Source organism: Podarcis gaigeae (assembly GCF_964106915.1).
Source record: "Podarcis gaigeae genome assembly, chromosome: 5".
NCBI classification, from domain to species: domain Eukaryota; kingdom Metazoa; phylum Chordata; class Lepidosauria; order Squamata; family Lacertidae; genus Podarcis; species Podarcis gaigeae.
In genome coordinates this window covers 27,526,286-27,545,281 of record NC_139681.1, presented here as the reverse complement: position 1 = coordinate 27,545,281, position 18,996 = coordinate 27,526,286, and the positions used below count along the sequence as shown (strand labels likewise).

Here is an 18,996-nt window from a genome sequence, read left to right as displayed (position 1 = left end):
GACGTTTGAAAACCAAGGTTCCATCTACTGTAAAGTGTTGGCATATCACAAGGACATTTTCTGCTAAGCCAGGCATCCCCAAACTTGGCCCTCCAGATGTTTTCAAACTACAATTCCCATCATCCCTGACCACTGGTCCTGTTAGCTAGGGATGATGGTAGTTGTAGTCCCACAAAATCTGGAGGGTCGAGTTTGGGGATGCCTGTGCTAAGCCCCGGGAAAGACCAAAAGTCTTGTTGCACGTCAGAATTTGATTGCAGGGGGTTGGACTAGATGATCCTCATGGTGCCTTCCAACTCTGCAGTCCTATGATTCTGTGTTGCCAAGTGTCCCTTCTGTAAGAAACTAATTTGCCGTGTCTGATTTACAGAGTGGCCTGACTCCACTCCACCTGGCTGCACAAGAAGACCGAGTCAAGGTGGCCGAGGTCCTCGTTAACCAAGGTGCTGTTGTGGATGCACCCACCAAGGTATGCTTTCTTTGAGATGCCAGGTCTTTAAATACTCCTATAGGAGAAGAAAATGAATGAAAACAAAGTGACTGGCCTGCAACAGATACCTCTCATCTCCCCCATCCAAAAAACAATAATCAATTTTGGAGTCTCCCCCCCCCCCTAAAATTTTATTGAAGCTTTTTATTAAAGCTAATAGAAAGAAAACTGAGAAAGAAAGAGAAAAAACCTCTCTCAGAGTTAGATCTTTATCCTTGTCTCACACAAAAGGGGTGGAAACAGGAGCATAGTGTGGGGACATGATTTTGAGGGCACCCCTATGGAGGGGTCTCTGTCCCACCCCACATGCTGCTAGGGGTCTCTGGGCCCTGGGGCCCAGTCTTGCCTTCAGTGGTGTAGCATGGGGGTGCAGGGGGGGCCGGCCGCACCGGGCGCAACATCTGGGGGCGCACTCGCAGCTCTCTGCCCCTACTAAAATCCACGGGTTAGGGGGCGCAAATTACTTACCTTGCCCCGGGTGCTGACAACCCACGCTACGCCACTGCTTGCCTTGCCACTGCAGCCATGGCCCCCTCACTGAATGACCACCAGGTGAGTGTTAGGGGGGATGCACCCACCAAGGGCCTGGGCTTCCCCTCTGCACAGGGTGTCAGGCAGCACAGTGTGGCCCCATGAGCCCTCCATGCTCCACGCCTGTCCTGCAGCATCAGTGAGGGCTGGGTTGGTGTTGCAAATTTTGCCCACCCTCCCCACACACCTGTGAGTGTACCCACATACCCTAGGTGCTGGCAAAGGATGCAATGCCCCAGGTGGACCCTCCCTGCTCTCACCTGGGAGCTTCCCTTTCTTCTGCCATCCACTCACCCTGAGAGATCTTCCCTTCCCCGACTCTCACACAGGGCCCTTCATTAACCACCTGTCACCTTCATGTGCATACAATCCCTTCAGTGACCCAGAGTAGAGGACACCAAATGAAATAATAATGAAGTAAAACAAACAGAAATGAAGCAAGGGGGGAAAGAAAGAGAAAGAAACAGGGAGATAAGCTTCAGATGTGCCACCAGCATCATGATCAGTTCTCACGACACATCCCAGAAATAAACCTTGCGTCTCCCTTTTGTTAATTCTCACGTCATCCTGCAAGGGTTTTTCTCTTCCTTTTTCTGTTGAAGAAGCAAAAAATGTGTCTTGCCAGATGCTGGGTAGCTGGCTAGACAGACTGGCCATATGCGGGGAGCAGCATGTGTGGTCTCACAGCCCTGCTGTTTAGAGAGGGACCAGGGACCTGTCTCCTGACATTTTAGCAGACAGCAGCACCAGACCTGGCTAGGCTGACATTCTAATGAAAGAGTTGTCAGACTCTTGACTACAGCGGGGGGGGGGGGAATGCACGCTACAGTAATAATTACCTGCCCTTGTACTCTTATCAAAGGTTAGGAAGCCAATTATTGACTCATAAAACTCAATGACATTGCTATTAGCCTGCAGTAGCAAAATTCATGGATGCGGGAAGAGAGAGAGAGAGAAAAAAAATAACTTAGCTATGCCAGTTAACTTCATGTTTAGCCACAAGTAAGTTGTCATGGTCCATTTTGGGATGAGAACTATCTTGGGTCAACCCTCCCCCTCTTTTGTGATGTATGTAGGATGAAGCCTGTAATTGGTTTAATAGGTGGGGAAATTGGCTAAGGTAGAAATCATACATTCACTTTAATAACAGCAAGCCTGTCTTCTGAATAAGTGGGAGATAGGATTAAGCCATAAAGCCATATTTGGTGGGGATAGATTTCGAGCTTTGAGGCAGCAAACTAAGGTCACAGTTGTGGGTTTGTAAAGGTTATTTTCATTCTGGAGTCATAAGTGGCATTTGGAGAGCAATATAAAATATTAAAGGCCACCTTTCCTTCTAGGAATCACCAGCAATTTTTGCTGTAGTGGTCATTTAGCCCACATTTCCTTCAATATTTCAAAAAGGTTGAGGCATTGGTAATATGAAAATAATTTTTAAATTTATAGATTAATTGATCATACTTCATTTTAAAATCCCCTGAAGGTGGATTAAATGTTTTAGTCTAGTTTGTAGATTCCTTTTATATTGTTGCATTTTTATTTTTATTTTAGAATTTAGTGATTGTGTTATTGTTTGATTTCTATCATTTTACACCACTTTGGGTGTCATTTTTGCAAGAACCACATGAATAAATAAACAAAGCCCCTTAATGGCATTTCTGTTTTCTGGTAGGTTCTGTGCAGAACCTTGATGGCGAAGGAATTTGTCTCATCAGGCTTCCTGAAACAGGAACTTGGCAAAGCTCCCCTTCCCTTCCCTCCCCTCTCCTCCCTCCCTCCTTTTCTGCACTCTATGTGTTCAGTAAAACACATAAAGGAAGGGCAGCTATTTCAGGTTTATGGTCTCTGACACCAGAAGCGCCTGTAGCTTAATTAGAGGCTTGGATGACACTGTTTGCTTGTTTAGTGCTCATATTTGGGCCTTAGTATCTGACTGCAGCAGCAAAAACAGCTTGAGGATCAACCTACAGAGCAAGCAACATCATATCTCAAGTTGTTTGGATTTTTAATACCTTCTCAAAGTATAGGACACTGCTGAAATACCTTGTGCTATTTTTATGGCATGCTTTTGTGCAACACTGGTGTTTATTTTTCCATAGAATTTTGGAACTGCTTGTTTGGGGTGGGATGAAGCAATGAAGACTTAGAATCTTTTACTGGTGCAGCCTCTGTGCAGTCAGTTTAACAAACTGGAAATGCTGATAAGTGTCTGCCAGAGAATTAGAATAGTCAGAGTTGCTTGGGGACAAGTGATAATTAAATCTATCCTGTGTTTGCAGCCTAGACGTGTTGATAGGCACATGCAATGTTCTGTTGTCTAGGCCAATATCATTTATGGCTCTTGAACTTAGCTGCAGGTAGATCATGGGACCATGAAAGTAGAAATGGTTTGAATAACTTTTAAAAAGCAAATAGCGGGTATTGGGCCCATATACACATCAGGACTGAAGTGTCTTTAATGGTTTGCACCCATTGGTGGCCCAAATTCAAACTGGGGGTCTGGTACCTGCTATTTGCATTGGAATAAAAACCCTATTGTCCTCCAGATGTTGCAGGACTACAGATCCCCTCATCTCGACCCATTGCCCATGCTGGCTGGGGCTAATGGGAGTTGGAGTGCAACAACATCTGTAGGGCACTATGTTGCTTCTCCCTGCTTTAAAGAATACTGACTAAGCATGCTCAAAACATGCATGGGTGGGGTGCGGGGAGAGAATTGCCCAAGCTACTACATACTCTTCTTTGGCTGTGTAAGCAGCGGAAATCTGCCAGTTGGCATCCTCCTCAAGAACTTCACAGGGTGCACATCTGCTTTAAGGAAATCAAGAAATTAGTTTAAACAGAAGTGCCTCTTGAACGTAAAGCAATTTGGCAACAAAGTACATGTCGTCAAAGGCTATCTTCTTTACTTCTCTACCGACTGAGCAGGCAGCCTGGGAATTGGCTGTTTATCTCACTGTTTTGACACAGTATAACAATTGTGGATGCCGGTCTGTTTGGTAGACTTTTGATTACTCTGCATTAACTTCATCCTAGAACATCCATGGAGTATAGACTATATTGTCAGCATTCATTAGCTTATGTTTTCCTGATGGCCATTCTTCATCAGATGGCTTCTGATGCAGGATGACATGGTTGTGGCCATGAGGAAGCTTTGCAATATATCTTCTAAGGTAGCCCTCTGCTGCTTCAGCCTTTAGCAGAAGGGTCAGAGTTCAGAACAGGACTGCATAGCTTTGCTCTTCAGTTAGCAGGTGCCGGTTTTGCTCTCAGGGAGGCAACCTGAACCCCTGAAGGAGAGATGAAGTTGTGTTGCCCTCCTTCTGTTCTTCAGTGAGCCTACCTCTTTGCCTTTTAATTATGAGTAATGGAGTGTTTTTTATGTTGTAATTTAATTTTGTGAACTGCCCTGAGATCTACAGATGAAGGGCGATATACAAATTTAATAAATGATAACAACAATAACAACAACCATACTTCAGTCTTTAGACTTTTGCTTGCTGAAGCACATTTGAATTAAAATTGAGGTGCGCTTCACTCTTACGCCCCAAAGCGTTCACTTTTATAATGTGCTAAGAGAAAGCACTGCTCACCTTTTCCAAAGTACACACACATGCACACTGAAATATCCATTTCAAAGCAGGGATTTAGGGAGCCACAGGCAAAATGCAGAAAACCAAGAGGATAAATTGCACAGAGCTTTAGCGAAACGGACTGAAACTACAGCATTACGCTGATATTTATTTTTTGATAAATAGCATTTGGTGATCCAGAATTAAGATGTACTTATGAAGGTTTGTGTGGGACATGGGTGGCGCTGTGGGTAAAAGCCTCAGCGCCTAGGGCTTGCCGATCGAAAGGTCGGCAGTTCGAATCCCCGCAGTGGGGTGCGCTCCCGTTGCTCGGTCCCAGCGCCTGCCAACCTAGCAGTTCGAAAGCACCCTCGGGTGCAAGTAGATAAATAGGGACCGCTTTCTAGCGGGAAGGTAAACGGCGTTTCCGTGTGCAGCTCTGGCTCGCCAGAGCAGCGATGTCACGCTGGCCACGTGACCCGGAAGTGTCTTCGGACAGCGCTGGCCCCTGGCCTCTTGAGTGAGATGGGCGCACAACCCCAGAGTCTGGCAAGACCGGCCCGTACGGGCAGGGGTTCCTTTACCTTTACCTTTATGAAGGTTTGTATATTTGATGCACCTCCCTGCTTTGGAAAATAAACAGTTCCACTGACCTTCTTGTGAACTGTCTCAGACATGCATTCTGAGTTCAACTCCACTAAGTAAGCAAGTTTCTTAAGAAAGGAAAGATTAATGTTATCTTGATGCAGGCTGATGAGGCAGGAAGAGATAATGGCTTTTAAGGATAATCTGCTGGTGCCTGTCACCATTAAAGCTCCTGGGGATATCCAAGCAGACTTCTTGCCAAAACAATTAACAATCTTGATTATATCAAGATAAACTTAAGCGGAGAACAAAGAGGTGGAAGCTATAGCATTGGTGAATAACAGCATAAACTCCCTATCTTTTATTGCAAATTTTATCCCTGTTTGTTTGTGGGGAAGAGAAGCTTAAACTCCAATCATAAACATTCCCCTCCTGCCCCTGGTTTCCAATGCATAACCAATTGTGTAATAACTGGAGTACCACAAAGGGAAAGCAAAGGCTCATGTACTGTAGTCCTAGCTAGGTTCAGTGCCAGGTTGGTCTCACTCCTCAGTGTCTCCTTCTCCTCTGCCTTCAACTCCATGTGCACACTGGCTAATCAGACATAGTTCAGCCCTCTTTCTAGGCCTCTGCATGTCCAACAGCCTCGTGCTGGTATGTAGCTTTTAATAGACCCACCCACACTGCAGTGAGATCAGCATTCAAACTGCACTGTCCCTGCCGTCTGGCAACAGTTTTGTTCTGTGCAAAGTCCTTCCCACACAGCCATGACTTACAGTCCCTGGCTGCTGCCGCTGCTAGGAAAGCAGGAATCTGCTTACTGTCGGAAGAAAGAGAGAGTTGAGCTTTGCACATGACAACAACAGTCCGAGGACTGGTTCACACATGAATCATTTAATGTCTGCATCATGACGCAGTGTCCTGGGTATGTATAGGAGCAATGACAGACCGCCAGCCGCCACATGGATCTTTCAGAGAGTGTGTAGGAACTTTCTGTGTTGCGCCTAAAAAAGCAACATGAATCTCTCATAAGGTCTGCCCATCCTTCTTGGGTGCTCAGCAAAAAAATGGGAGTTCACATGCCCCAAATACACTGACCAGAAAAATCCAGGGAGTGGAGGAGAACAGGGGCAGAGGGGCTGGGCCTCATGCAACATGAGTACACGGATCCTGCAGTACCCCTTGTTAGTGCAGCCCCCACCCACTCTTGTTGTTGATTAAAGGTGATCAGTAATCACCTTTCATTTTTTAAAAGAATGCATAAACATTTGGGGTTTTGTTACACATACTTGTGTGCAAAATATTGATGGGATGAATACCTGGACAGAAGACTGTAGCCTTGTCCTCAGCCATATCACAGAGTGTGGTGTGCAGTAATGGTAGTATTGACTGTTCAGAAAAGGAGTAGTCTGCTTTTTACTGTCAATTAGTGTGATGCTACTGTTTTATAGTGTTCAGAAGACCCACACTAAGAATTCAGTGTCCCACTTTGGTGGTTGACATCAGACCTACCCATTATTATATGAAAGCCCTGTCCTTGCTTCTCACATTTGTTCCATCCTTCCTCCAAAGACCTCAGGGTTTTGAACATGGGCCTCCCTGTATGAAGTCCTGAAGTCTACCTGATACACAACACTGTGAGTGAGTGAGGTGGGATCTGTGAGAGTGCGCTGCAAGCCTTTCTTTGTTGTGGCTCCTCACCTATTGAAGGCACAGCTCTGGGAGATATGCCAAATGTCTTGACTTCACTCATTCCTATGTCCCATTAAAATGGTTAGCTTTCAGGAAACATTTGTTATGACAGTTTCAGATCTCGATTATTATAATTGATATATTAATTGTTCTTAATGAGTTCTTATGACTCCTGCTGCTTTTTTTGTTTTTTTCTTGTCTTAACGAAATGTTATTTTAACCTCCGTGCTTTATTGATTTGTATGTTGCATTGAATTTTGGTTTCGGTTTTAAATTGGCAGGCCTCTCAAAAATGATTATGTGTACATGTCTTGCTGGACAGTTGGCAATGTATGAAGGTGAAAGCAAAAGCAAAATGCTTTAAAAAACAACAACTTCAAAATGAAAAAAAACAAAACAAGGCAGACTCTGGCTTTTCTTCATGTGCCACTCCTTTTCATTATGAAAGGCAAATGTCTAGCTGTGTAGGAAGAAATGAAAACAAATTAAAGGCATAAGCCCATCAAACATGGGTGTAGCCAGGATTTATGTTGGGGGGGGGGGCGGGGAGGCAGAACCTCAGTTAACTAATTTTATTGATTTACTTGATTTGCCTTCCCCTGCCCCCCACCCCCCGCTTGGCTCTGTACATGTCATCAAGGACCCTGTGATGTTCATATTTTCTCTGTCCAGTTAAGGAGGCTTCCATAAGTGTATTACTTGGATCAGGAACTGTGGGCATCAAGCGAATACACACGGGAATCAGTCTTTCCTCATTCCATTGCTTTCAGTGGTATTTGCATTCAAATGTCCATCTATATTCTGGCACAATTTGTGGGAAAATACCTTTTTAAAGGACCAAAAAAAGTTTTAAAATACATTTTGTTTTGTGTTGGGTTTTTTTAAAAAAAACAATTTTAAGTGTATTTTCCAGTTTCTCAAAAATACTTATAGCAAACAATCCCGATATACCACCCCAATAAACATTCCATGCATATATGATTTAAATGATACAATCAAACATTAAGCACGTTTTTACAACAGTTTAGTGTTCATTAGAGCAGTTCAGCGTCTTCTATTCTCAGTCTTGTCCCAGAGTGAGCTGTGGGTAGCTGGTGGCGAGGGGAGATCATTGTTCTTTCCTGTGTCTTGAACAAGTGTCAACCATAGTTTCAAAATTGTCTTGGGTCTTTGTGTTCCTTAGTGCTCTGTGTTAGTTTCTCCACAAGAGCTGTGTTCTATAGTCTTTCTCACCTTGCCTCTAGAGCTGGATTGGGGATGGGAATCTATTACATTTTCAAAACACCTATTAATTCCTCTTTCTGCCTCCCTGTTTCTTTTGTGTGTGTTTTACTTCCAGATGGGGTATACACCATTACATGTTGGCTGCCATTATGGAAACATAAAGATAGTTAATTTTCTTCTGCAGCAGTTTGCAAAAGTTAATGCCAAAACGAAGGTGAGATTCCACTCTTCTCTCATACCCTTCCCTCCCACCCCTTTGTTTCCTTCCTTGGTTGTGTGTGCGGATGGAGTCTCCAGCGCCGTTGTTTGTGCACTTTTTTCTGCTTTGTCTCCTATGTAGAATGGCTACACCCCTCTGCACCAAGCAGCTCAACAGGGACACACCCATATAATCAACGTCCTGCTCCAGAATGGCGCATCACCCAATGAACTCACTGTGGTAAGAGAGATGTAAAAGAGATTACACTTGGCTTTTCTAGTCTATTCATCATTTCCCTTTGGCAGCTGCTGCTGCTCTGCTTTTTGAGGAATTATATTGGTTTTATAGAAGCACAGTGAGGGGGGAAATGGGAATAGAATGGTACGGGGCACAGTAATTCTATATCTCAGCTGGAAGCAGTGGAATAACAGATAAAGCCCTACTGGAGCGTTATCTGGCAGGGACATTCCTTCATGTTTTGCTCCACCAGCTCTACACCAGCATAGCTGAGAGGGTCTTGGGGTGATTGGATCCGTGGTAGACCCTGACCCACCCTTGTATTCAGAGAAAGCAACCTTTAGCTTTTGAGAACCAGTGTGGTGTAGTGGTTAAGCGCGGTAGACTCGTAATCTGGTGAACCGGGTTCGCTTTCCCGCTCCTCCACTTGCAGCTGCTGGGTGACCTTGGGCTAGTCACACTTCTCTGAAGTCTCTCAGCCTCACTCATCTCACTGAGTGTTTGTTATGGGGGAGGAAGGGAAAGGAGAATGTTAGCCGCTTTGAGACTCCTTAGGGTAGTGATAAAGCGGGATATCAAATCCAAACGCTTCCTCTTCTTCTTAGCTGTGTAACCCCACGTAAATTCATATATAATGCTCATAAGCACCAAGAGGTTTTCTCTGCAAATTCAGGCCCATGAAGTTTCTGGCCTTCATAAAATAAAGGTGGTCGCCAGGGAATCCTGTTGCACATTGCCTGATTACAAGCATGCATTGGTTCTTTGCACTTTGCGTTTTCTGCCAGGGACCCAGGACTGAGCTACTGGGGTAGCCAAGGCAAACACAGTCACTACATGAAGTGGCCCTCATCATTATGCTCCTTGCCGAATCTCCGTGATGAAAGTGTGGTGTCTGCTGAAACCCGGGGCATATGTATGCTACAAGCAGAAACTCATTCAGCAATCATTCATTCTTCCCAGGGAACTCTGGACATTGTAGTTTTGTGTAGGGGCCTTCCTGGGAGTTTTCCTCTCACCAAGCAGCCAGGATTCTTTGGTAGGAAGCTGTGACACTGTAGTGTAGATAGAGCCCCAGGAGACTCCTGAAAAAGAATATTTTGTTCATAACTGCCTTCTGTGTCACATTAAGGCTGTGTTTGCACTCCTGTTTACTGGGCACTCGCAGCATTTTTAGTGCTGGGTTTTTAATCATTGTTGACACAACATTATCCAAAATGCATATGTATCCTGTACTTTGTTATTAAATATTACCGTTTCATGCTCCCCTCCCCAAACACCTTTGCATAGGGTAAATACATCCCTGCCCCTGTCAACGCCCCCTGGTGGGTACACAAACAGTAACAAATCGGACACTAAAAGCTATCCTGATGTGAACAGCTTGGGGAGGGGGAAGAACTGTGAAATGCATGGCTGGGGAGAGAAACATCTTCCCTGTACTCTAAGAATTGCATCCAGAATGTCCCTTGGCTCTGCAGTTTGAATTTGCCACCTACTTACTGAGTTACTTGTATGTAACAGTTGCAAATTAAGCATTGAGTTTACTTTGAGAACCAAACTGTCTGCAGTTCCAGCTAAATCTGAGCAGTGGACCATTTGCTTTGTGGGAAGCACACGTTTTTCGTTTGCCTCTTCTTCCAGTGGATTTCACAACTGGTTTTATACAGTTTGCTGAGCATAAGCAAACTGCACTTCTGGTTATCCCTCAAGCTCCTATTAACATGAATCTTTTTGATGAACATTTCATTTTGTTTAGAATGGGAACACTGCCCTTGCCATTGCCAAACGACTTGGCTACATTTCAGTCGTTGACACGCTAAAGGTGGTAACAGAAGAGACCATGACAACGATTGTGAGTATGGATATGTTTTCAACAGTGAATGTCATGTCAGGTTTTTAATTTTTCTTTTACAGAGATATATTTGACTTAGTGTAGTCAGAGAGTATACAGCTGCTCAACTTAGAACAGGGCTGGGCAACTTGTCTTCAGAGTTATTTGATGCAATGGCTGTCATAGCACTGAAACTCCCTCCAGCCATCTCCCTAAGAAGATAAAGTTTCAAGGACTTACTTTTATTGAACTATGTTTGAAATAGGAACAGCAAAACTTTCCAATGGGGTGTTTCCATTGTTGAGCAAGTTGCCCATCCCTGATTTAGGTCTCACCATGTAGGGATGGGATTCTATCACATACTGGCAAATTCAGGTTGCACAATTAAAGCTGGTGGGTGCTCTTGTGCAAGAAACCCCTAAATCAGGATTGATTATTTATTTATTTATTTATTTATTTATTTATTTATTTATTTATTTTTCCATATGAAAAATGATGGGGGAAATGTACTGGAACATGTGGGGTAAAAATTGCTTGATGCAACGTTTTGCTACAAATCTCAGCCAAATCAGAATGAGTTCTTAATAACTAGCCAATGTAGTCTAACCTGTCCAGAAATGTTAAGGAATCTGTAGTTAAAACTCACTTCAGATTGGTAGATAACATGTAGTGTAGTGTAAATGAATGGAAGCTGAAATTTATCACTGGAGGGTTTTTTGTTTTTGTATTTATTTACTGTATCTAGGTGCCGCACCTGTGGATTTTTTTAGCTGAGTAATAATTAGTGTGGGAACAGCTGTGGGAGTGAAAAATCACACAGACCACCCAGGGAAAGATAAATTAATGTTTGCTGTTGAGTATTTTTAACCAGTTCAAAGTAAGTGTTTGGCAACTGGAAAACTGCTGCTGAGAGAAGCTGGAGCTTTTCTTTTTTAACCCCCACAGTTTATCATGCAAAAAGCAAAAGTGCTGTGTTACAATAAAGGCATTTGAGCCAAAGCTCACACTGCAGGCAGCAATTCAATATTTCCCCTGTTATTATTATTATTTGTTATTTCTATTTACATGTTTCGTATACCACCCAATAACCGATATTGGTTAAGCTGTGCAGTTAACGGTAAGATTAAAACCATAGAAAGTGAATCACCAAACACAATATAAAGCTAAAGTACAGTAATATTTTCAAACCATTGGGAACAATTTCTCTGTTTTATATTGAAAGTTTGTTTACACATCTCCATGATGCCAATAATTTAAATATGAAAGCCTTATTACAGCTTCTGCGGTTTTATTTGTCCTACCCCTGCAAAGCACTAGTGTAATAACTAAGACAACAAAGCCTCATTTAAAATGCCTCTTCATCCTTCAACTCAGAAAAGCAAACCATATGTCTTGCCCCCAGTACATAGCTGAAATATCTTGGATAAAGATACTAGTCCACCTTACAACATTGTTGTAAGAATTGCTAGCACAGTGAGTGCTGGATGGAATGAGTTCTAGATGGAAGCTGAATATTGCAAGAGGGTTTTTGAGCTACTGCAAATGGGGCATTGGTAACTGGGTTTTTAAAAATCAGACTTATTTTGCAAAGGGAAAATCAGAATTGAAAGGGGGGGAATATGGGCTATTATTTTGATGCCAATGATGTTCTATGGATACTGCAAACAAAAACTGAGCACCCATCCCATGTGGAAGCATCCAATATATGCGTAAAGTGCTGAGCTTTTGGGGGTGGGCATTTAAAAAATATTAAATATTATTGAAATTGTCATTTCTTGTGAAGATTACTGGTAGTTTTAGTCTGTAATGATGTTTCTTTGTCTTTCATCAGACTGTCACAGAAAAGCATAAAATGAATGTACCGGAAACAATGAATGAAGTTTTGGACATGTCCGATGATGAGGGTATGTATAATGGAGCTGCTTCTTATTTCTCAGCACAAATGTATGTTAAAACATTGTTGTTATTCAATCATTTTTGCGGGGAGGGGCAGGGGACTTAAAATTATAGCATTCAATTGTTTTGTTGAAATCGGGTATGTTTCCCACCCCAGCCGTTTATAATTGACCTAACGTTTTGTTCGCTTAAATTGTGCAGTTCGTAAAGCGAATGCCCCTGAAATTCTCAGTGATGGTGAATATATTTCAGATGTTGAAGAAGGTATTTCTTACTTTTTTTGTACTGCAGTGGGCTCTGCTCTTCAGCATTTCCATTTTCTATTCTAACTTGACAAATCAAAGCTGCATATACACTACCATTTTGCAGAGCTTTTGCATAGCTGGTGAAAACCCAACAACATAGACGGACCTCTTCCTGTCAGTAGTCTATTTCTATTTGTGTTGTGTTTACTGTCGGTGATTCCACAGCAGGCTAAGCTACATTTTAGCACAACATGGATCAACAGGAGCATTTAACAGTTGGCCTTCAACCTCTGCCCGTCTCCTCCCACACAGGCAGAAGGAAGGATTGAAAGCTTTTGCCCCCACTTTTAGTTTACGTTTTGTTGTGTCATCTGGTGCAACAAACTGTGGTTTGGTTTGATTGATAGATTCAACGTATTATATTTCTATGCCGCTTTTCATTCAAATTAATCCCTAAGCGGCTTACAAACAATAAATAAAAATAACATGACAGAACATAATAGAAGCAGGGCCCTTTTTCAGCTGGAATTCACCAGTTCCAGCACCTCTCAGGTGGGAGTCATTGCCATTATGAGAGAACAAGGGAGGCGTTCATGGTGCGTTCCAGTACCTCTTTCTAGAAAAATAGCACTGAATAGAACATCACAAATACAGTGTAAATCATATAAAAGAATGGTTGTGCATCAATACAGCATTTATAATCTATAAAACAATATTAACAACCTTAAAGTAGCAGCCATAAGATAAACTTAAACTATAAAGTTAAACTTATCTTAAACTATAAGATAAACTAAAAAAATTCCTTCCAGTAGCACCTTAGAAACCAACTAAGTTTTTTATTGGTATGAGATTTCGTGTACATGCACACTTTGGAAGGAATTTTTTCTTTTGTTTCGACTACGGCAGACCAACACGGCTACCTACCTGTAATAAGATAAACTGTTAAGTTCAGTGTTAGGTTCACATTACCTATGGGTAATTTCAAACAAGCTGATTTCAGATCTTTTCTTTCTTTCTTTCTCTTTGAAGCTGGCTTGTTGAAATGAACTGTAGTTAGTGTTAATTACAGTGCTTGGTTTAGATGATATGGAAACCTGGAGAAAAGTAAAAGCTTCTATGCTCCTCTCAGCTACACAGGAGGAAGAGTTAGGAGTGGCTGAACCCAAGGCTCACTGCAGCTTGTGTATGTCACAATAAACCATGATTTAGAGGTGTGTACAAACGCAACCACTTCTGAGTGTACGGAGATTATAACTTTAGCTTGAATTAAACACTTTTGTCACATGCTAGATGTGGGTGGAGCCAGTTTCTGGAGAGGGAAGAGTCCCTTTTCTGGTATAACAATGGTTGGGAACACATTGAGTGTAAGGATGCAAGGAACTGCCTTCAAAGATACAAGGATCTACCTTCTAATACCATGTCAGAATCATAGCTGTCAACTTTTCCCTGTTTTTAAGGAAATCCTATTCGGAATAAGGGAATTCTCCTTTAAAAAAGGGAAATGTTGACAACTATGCTCAGAATATTGGTCCGCTTCATCTGTGATGGTTGTCTTTGGCCACAGCCATTTGGGGTGTCAAGCAGAATCTTTCTCCCTGACCCTCTTCCCAAGAACCTTTTTCCTGCCTCAGGAGGTGGTGGGTTCTCCTTCACTAGAGAACTTGAGCAGTCATCTGCCAGATTCTGTATGTAGATCCAGTATTGGACTGGGGCCCTCAAATCCCCTGTTCTTTCCAAATCTGTAATTCCTCATGATTCTACCTAGAGATGGCAGCATTTCAATCTGGGACCTCCTGCATTCCAAACGTATGCTGTGCCAATAAGCCGTGGCAATTTTCTCCAAACAGATCACACTGTACTTGCTTCAGAGGGTGGATCCGAAAAGACAACTGCACTGTGATTGTAGGCTGCCTTAGTCAAAGGCCCTGATTGTACATGGTCATGTATATGCAGCTGACTTTGCTTTCACTAACTTTCCTTATTAATTCTGTAAGCAACAATTGGCTCCTTCATGTACATTATACTTTTCATGATTACTGCAATTACTGAGGATAACCCTCTGATTTTGTCCGGATTTATTTCTTCACTTTTTAAATCAAATTGTCATTAATAACCTTCTTGGGGTACTCTCTTTTGCTACTGCTGCTTTTTATTTTTTTTTAAAAAGTTTGCATATTATAATGTGAAACAAACTGATGAGTGTGGTAGATATGAAAGTATTGCAGAAGAAGGAAAAATACAAATGTCTGTCAGCAGGGGCTATATGGGAATATAGATTTGGTGCCTGCTGTCAACAATACAGGTTTAAAAGGCTGGAAATACAGGTTTAAAAGGCTGATGATATATGGCCTGAAACAAAAGAGCTTTCATTGCTGCTTTTAAAGGGGGAGGTAGTGTATTGATGTATATTGTTACAAACATATCTCTCTCTTATGAAAAGATGTCCTTCTCTATGTCCTGCTTTGTAATTAGCAATAGACCAGAGGTGCTTGGTAAATTGATAATTTGACTGCTGTTTATTTACATCCTTGTAATGTACTTTGAGTCGCATATACTTGCATGGTGGAAGAAGCAGGTTGATTTGGGGTTTTGGAGTGATGGATGGATACTGCTTAGGGACTAGTAATTACCCGCCCATGTTCTTGCTTCCACCCTCCTACAATATCTTCTCAGTCTGAAGATTTTTAAATAAGACTGTTATAAAGATTCGGCTTTTGCTGTTCTCCTCTCCAAAGGAAGCATACCATGCAAAGTCTTGCCTGAGCTTCCAACCGCTTGAGGAAGGTGGAAGGCAAAATAGTGTGTTCATTACATTTTATTAGGTCCCTTGAATGTGGTGCTTTGTGAAGCTTAACATTGTTTATATATTCAAATACATTACGTAGCAAATGCCTGAGCTCTGAGTAATTATTACACTGATGGTGTTTGCTACTGCAAAGTGTTGAGGCGCACAATTTAAAAGCCCACGCATTGCCCACATTCTAAGGAACTAATGTCCTAATATCAATGTACTGAACAACTGTGGAGCAGCAGCAACCATTGCTGCCTTCCTGCTGCTCTCTCTGGTGGGCCATAAGGATTAGGAGCCCTTCAGTGGGGTCCCCTTCAAGAATGCTACACACACACCCCAACATAGCAATGCTGATGTATCTGCCTCAAAGAGACCTAGGACCGCAACTAAATCAGGAAAATAACGATCCTTCTTTACAGGTAGCATTTTTAATATCCAGCATGTTTTAGATATGTTGCATTCCTCAGTACAACTCCATGAAAGGATAGATAATGTCAAGAGAAAAGAGAATGGTTGACAGGTGGCTTGCTGAAGTTGTTCTGTGTTGCTGCGGAAATTTCAGTCACGGGTTCTTCTACAGCATTTCCACAGGTGATGGTGGAGTTCAGTGGTGGGACAGGATGTTATTGTGAGAGTCCCCATAGTTTTCCCTACTGGGGCAGAAACCCAAAACCCTGTGTCTGCAGACATATCACTGCAGATGTGCTGGAGACAAAGGTAGAGATCTTATACATTTGTCAGTGGTTCTTATGGGTTGTTAGGAAATCCACTAGGTGTCCTGTGGCGACTTTCCTACTTAATAAGTAAGTAAGCCACACAAGCCAACTTAAAATCTTAAGCACATGTGTTCAGAGGCAAGAGGCAATGGTCTTCGTAAAATGGCTTATCTTTTACCCTTGTCCTCTATCAGAAGTCAACAATCATGAGTTTAGGGTGAAGGTCCTGCTAAAGAATGGATGTATACATTGCTGTTTCCTAATCTGCAGTTTTTCCTGACCCATCTTCCTCATTCCCTTACTTGTCCCATGTCCCATCCCAATACTCCTTTATCAGTACAGTGGTACCTTGGTTTAAGAACAGCTTAGTTTATGAACAACTTGTATTAAGAATGCTGCAAACCCAGAAGTAGGTGTTTTGGTTTGTTAACTTTGCCTTGGAATAAGAACATGTTTCGCTTCCTGTTGAGTGTGTTCCATTTGTAAATTGAGTCCTCCGCTGCTATGGGAAAGCACACCTTGATTTAAGAACACTTTGGTATAAGAACAGACTTCCAGAACGGATTAAGTTCGTAAACCAAGGTACCACTGTACCTGCCTTTTAGACAAGCTTTGTGTACTCCTATATGTTGTAAACCACCTAGACAATGGGCACCATTAGGTGGTCATATCATATATGATTCTCCCTATGCATCTCAGACCAATTCTCCAGTTCTACATGCTCAGTGATAGTTGTGATAAAGAACTAAATAGGCTCATGCAGTGAGTTCACATAGCACCCACAGGCACAAATCCCTTTGCTTAAAAAAATGTGTGGCTGTGTGAGTGTTTCACCCAGTGTTGATTATGAGGTATACAAATAAAGCAGCTACAACAAATGCGCTCAAAAATACACAGCTTTTAGACAATGTGATTTGAATATATCCAAGATAGATGACATCGTGGGAAACTTCCTCAGGAGAGCGAGGAAAATTCTTAGGGACGACTCACACCCTGGCCAGCACTTCTTTAGTCTCCTACCATTGGGCAGGAGATACAGAAGTATAGTCAGCCACACCACCAGGTTAAAGAACAGTTTTTATCTGTGGGCTGTTGGGTTGTTGAATGGGGGGGAAATAGTGGTGTATTTGACTTCCGACAAGCACACAGAGCACGAACTAGACTGAATGTATGGGGGGGGTAATTTAATTTCACTGCACACAGGTGGTGTAGTAACAATAAAGGTTTATTATTATTATTAGAATCTTGAGAACACAAGAAGAGTCTGCTGAATCGGGTCAATGGCCCATCTAGTCCTTCATGTTATTGCAGCGACAAGCCAGGTGCCTGTGGGAAGCACACAAGCAGGACACAATTCCTAGCAACTGTGATTCCTAGCAACTGGTATTCAGAGGCATACTGCTTCGAGTCTGGCAGTGGAGGTAGGGCATAGCTTTCATGGCTAGTAGCTGTGGGTAGCCATGTCCACCATGAACCTTGTCTCCCACTTCTTCCACAGATGAAATGTGAAATGACATCCACGCTCAGGAGTTCATGTAATTCCTTCGGTTTTGGTAGTGTGTTTGTTGACGTTCAGAAGACATAGTCATTCTGGGTTGTAGCCAACCAAGTCTCCCCATTAGCACAATGACTTCCGCTTGTGCAGTGGAATTTGTCTTCCCTCTCTTCCCGCTACATGCACCCCAGATTTGTTGGGGAAGGGGTGTTCCCCTAATCCTTTGGAGCAGATTTGGGGTTGGGGAATAAAAAAAGGGAGGAGCAAGCAGGAGCACTTGTGCTAATGGGACAGTTTCACTGGATACAACCCACTGCTAGTGCATGCACAAACAACATGCTCCACACACTACCAAAACAGAAAAGCCCCTGTGGTAAATATTAGGAGATATCCCATCTCCTTCCCCAAGTATTTAACACTTCATCAAGTTCATACTAACAGCTGAACTGCAAACAGGAGGTGAAACTTCTTCACATTTAGGAAACAGGAAACAATTTACAGATTAAGCAGACTGGTTTGTTTACTTGTTTAATTCCAGTCAATCATCCTTCCTTTCTGCATTCAGATCCAACCATGTTAAGAAAAGACCTTTGTTTTAAATAAGCCTCGGGATCTTTAACAGGTTCTTTTTTCTTTCTTTTTTTTGCCAAGTATTGCAACAGTATTTAGCAAAGCTTTTCATAGCCCAAAATGTCCCACATTTGTTAACTGTCCAGTAGGTTGAAGCGAGAAACACAGTGGGTGTGCACAAGTATACAGGTGTGTACTTAATTTTAGGTTGCAACTTGTCAAGGTGTCATTATTCAAAGTATTTGAATAATTTCAGAGTAGATCTGTTGAAATTAATGAGCCTAACTCTGTCATCTTCATTAATCTCATTGGATCTCCCCTGAATTACTTGAATGCCATGCAGTGGCTAATTTGTGTTTTTTCTCTGTCCTTCCTCACTTTTGAGTCTCATGCAGAGGAAGGAAATGTGCAAATCTCCACCATGAAAATGCAGCTTCTGTGCCTTGCAATGGAGAAACCCCAACACACCCACATCCACACTGAAAGTGTGGAGAGAGGAGCATGTGAAGCAGACCTGTGGGATCACAGCCCAATTCTTCCCTTTCTATTTTTAACTCTGCTCTGGGCAGCATAATTTTGTGTTTCCAGGTGGGGTGGGGGGCACACAAATGAGCATTGCCCTAATTGTTTTTTCTTCCCTCCCTTGGCTCCTCCAGTTCTGTTCCACGAGTACTTGCAGAAGAGGAGAAAAGGGATTAGAACACATAATTCCTGCTGCACCAGCACAGAAGCAGAGAGCAGCATCTTGTTCATTTCTCATTATTCTTCTGTGTGGAGCAGTGAGCTGCATGGGCGCAGCCAAGAGGGGCAGGGAGGGGCAGTTGTCCCCCCTAACTCAATAAAAATCAATAAAAATACACAGCAAACTGAGGTTCTGCCTCCCCCAAAAAAAGGCCTGCTCCCCCAACCCAAAATCCTGGCTATG

General features: G+C 42.6%; 2 protein-coding genes across 43 annotated transcripts in view; one reads left to right on the top strand and one right to left on the bottom strand.

The window, feature by feature from the left end:
- LOC310845383 (uncharacterized protein) overlaps window positions 1-18,996 on the bottom strand; it is a 124,555-nt gene that overhangs the window by 16,895 nt on the left and 88,664 nt on the right. The window lies entirely within an intron of this gene.
- Window positions 1-18,996, top strand: part of ANK3 (ankyrin 3) — a 380,323-nt gene that overhangs the window by 289,992 nt on the left and 71,335 nt on the right. For 29 of the 42 annotated variants that reach the window (XM_083740203.1, XM_083740249.1, XM_083740239.1 and 26 more), the window contains 6 exons: window positions 371-469; window positions 8,210-8,308; window positions 8,435-8,533; window positions 10,284-10,379; window positions 12,190-12,262; window positions 12,456-12,518. In XM_083740203.1, coding sequence (XP_083596329.1) covers window positions 371-469; window positions 8,210-8,308; window positions 8,435-8,533; window positions 10,284-10,379; window positions 12,190-12,262; window positions 12,456-12,518 — 529 coding nt within the window. The remainder of the gene's footprint in view (window positions 1-370; window positions 470-8,209; window positions 8,309-8,434; window positions 8,534-10,283; window positions 10,380-12,189; window positions 12,263-12,455; window positions 12,519-18,996) is intronic. The other 13 variants (XM_083740208.1, XM_083740229.1, XM_083740206.1 and 10 more) reach the window with 1 other exon arrangement.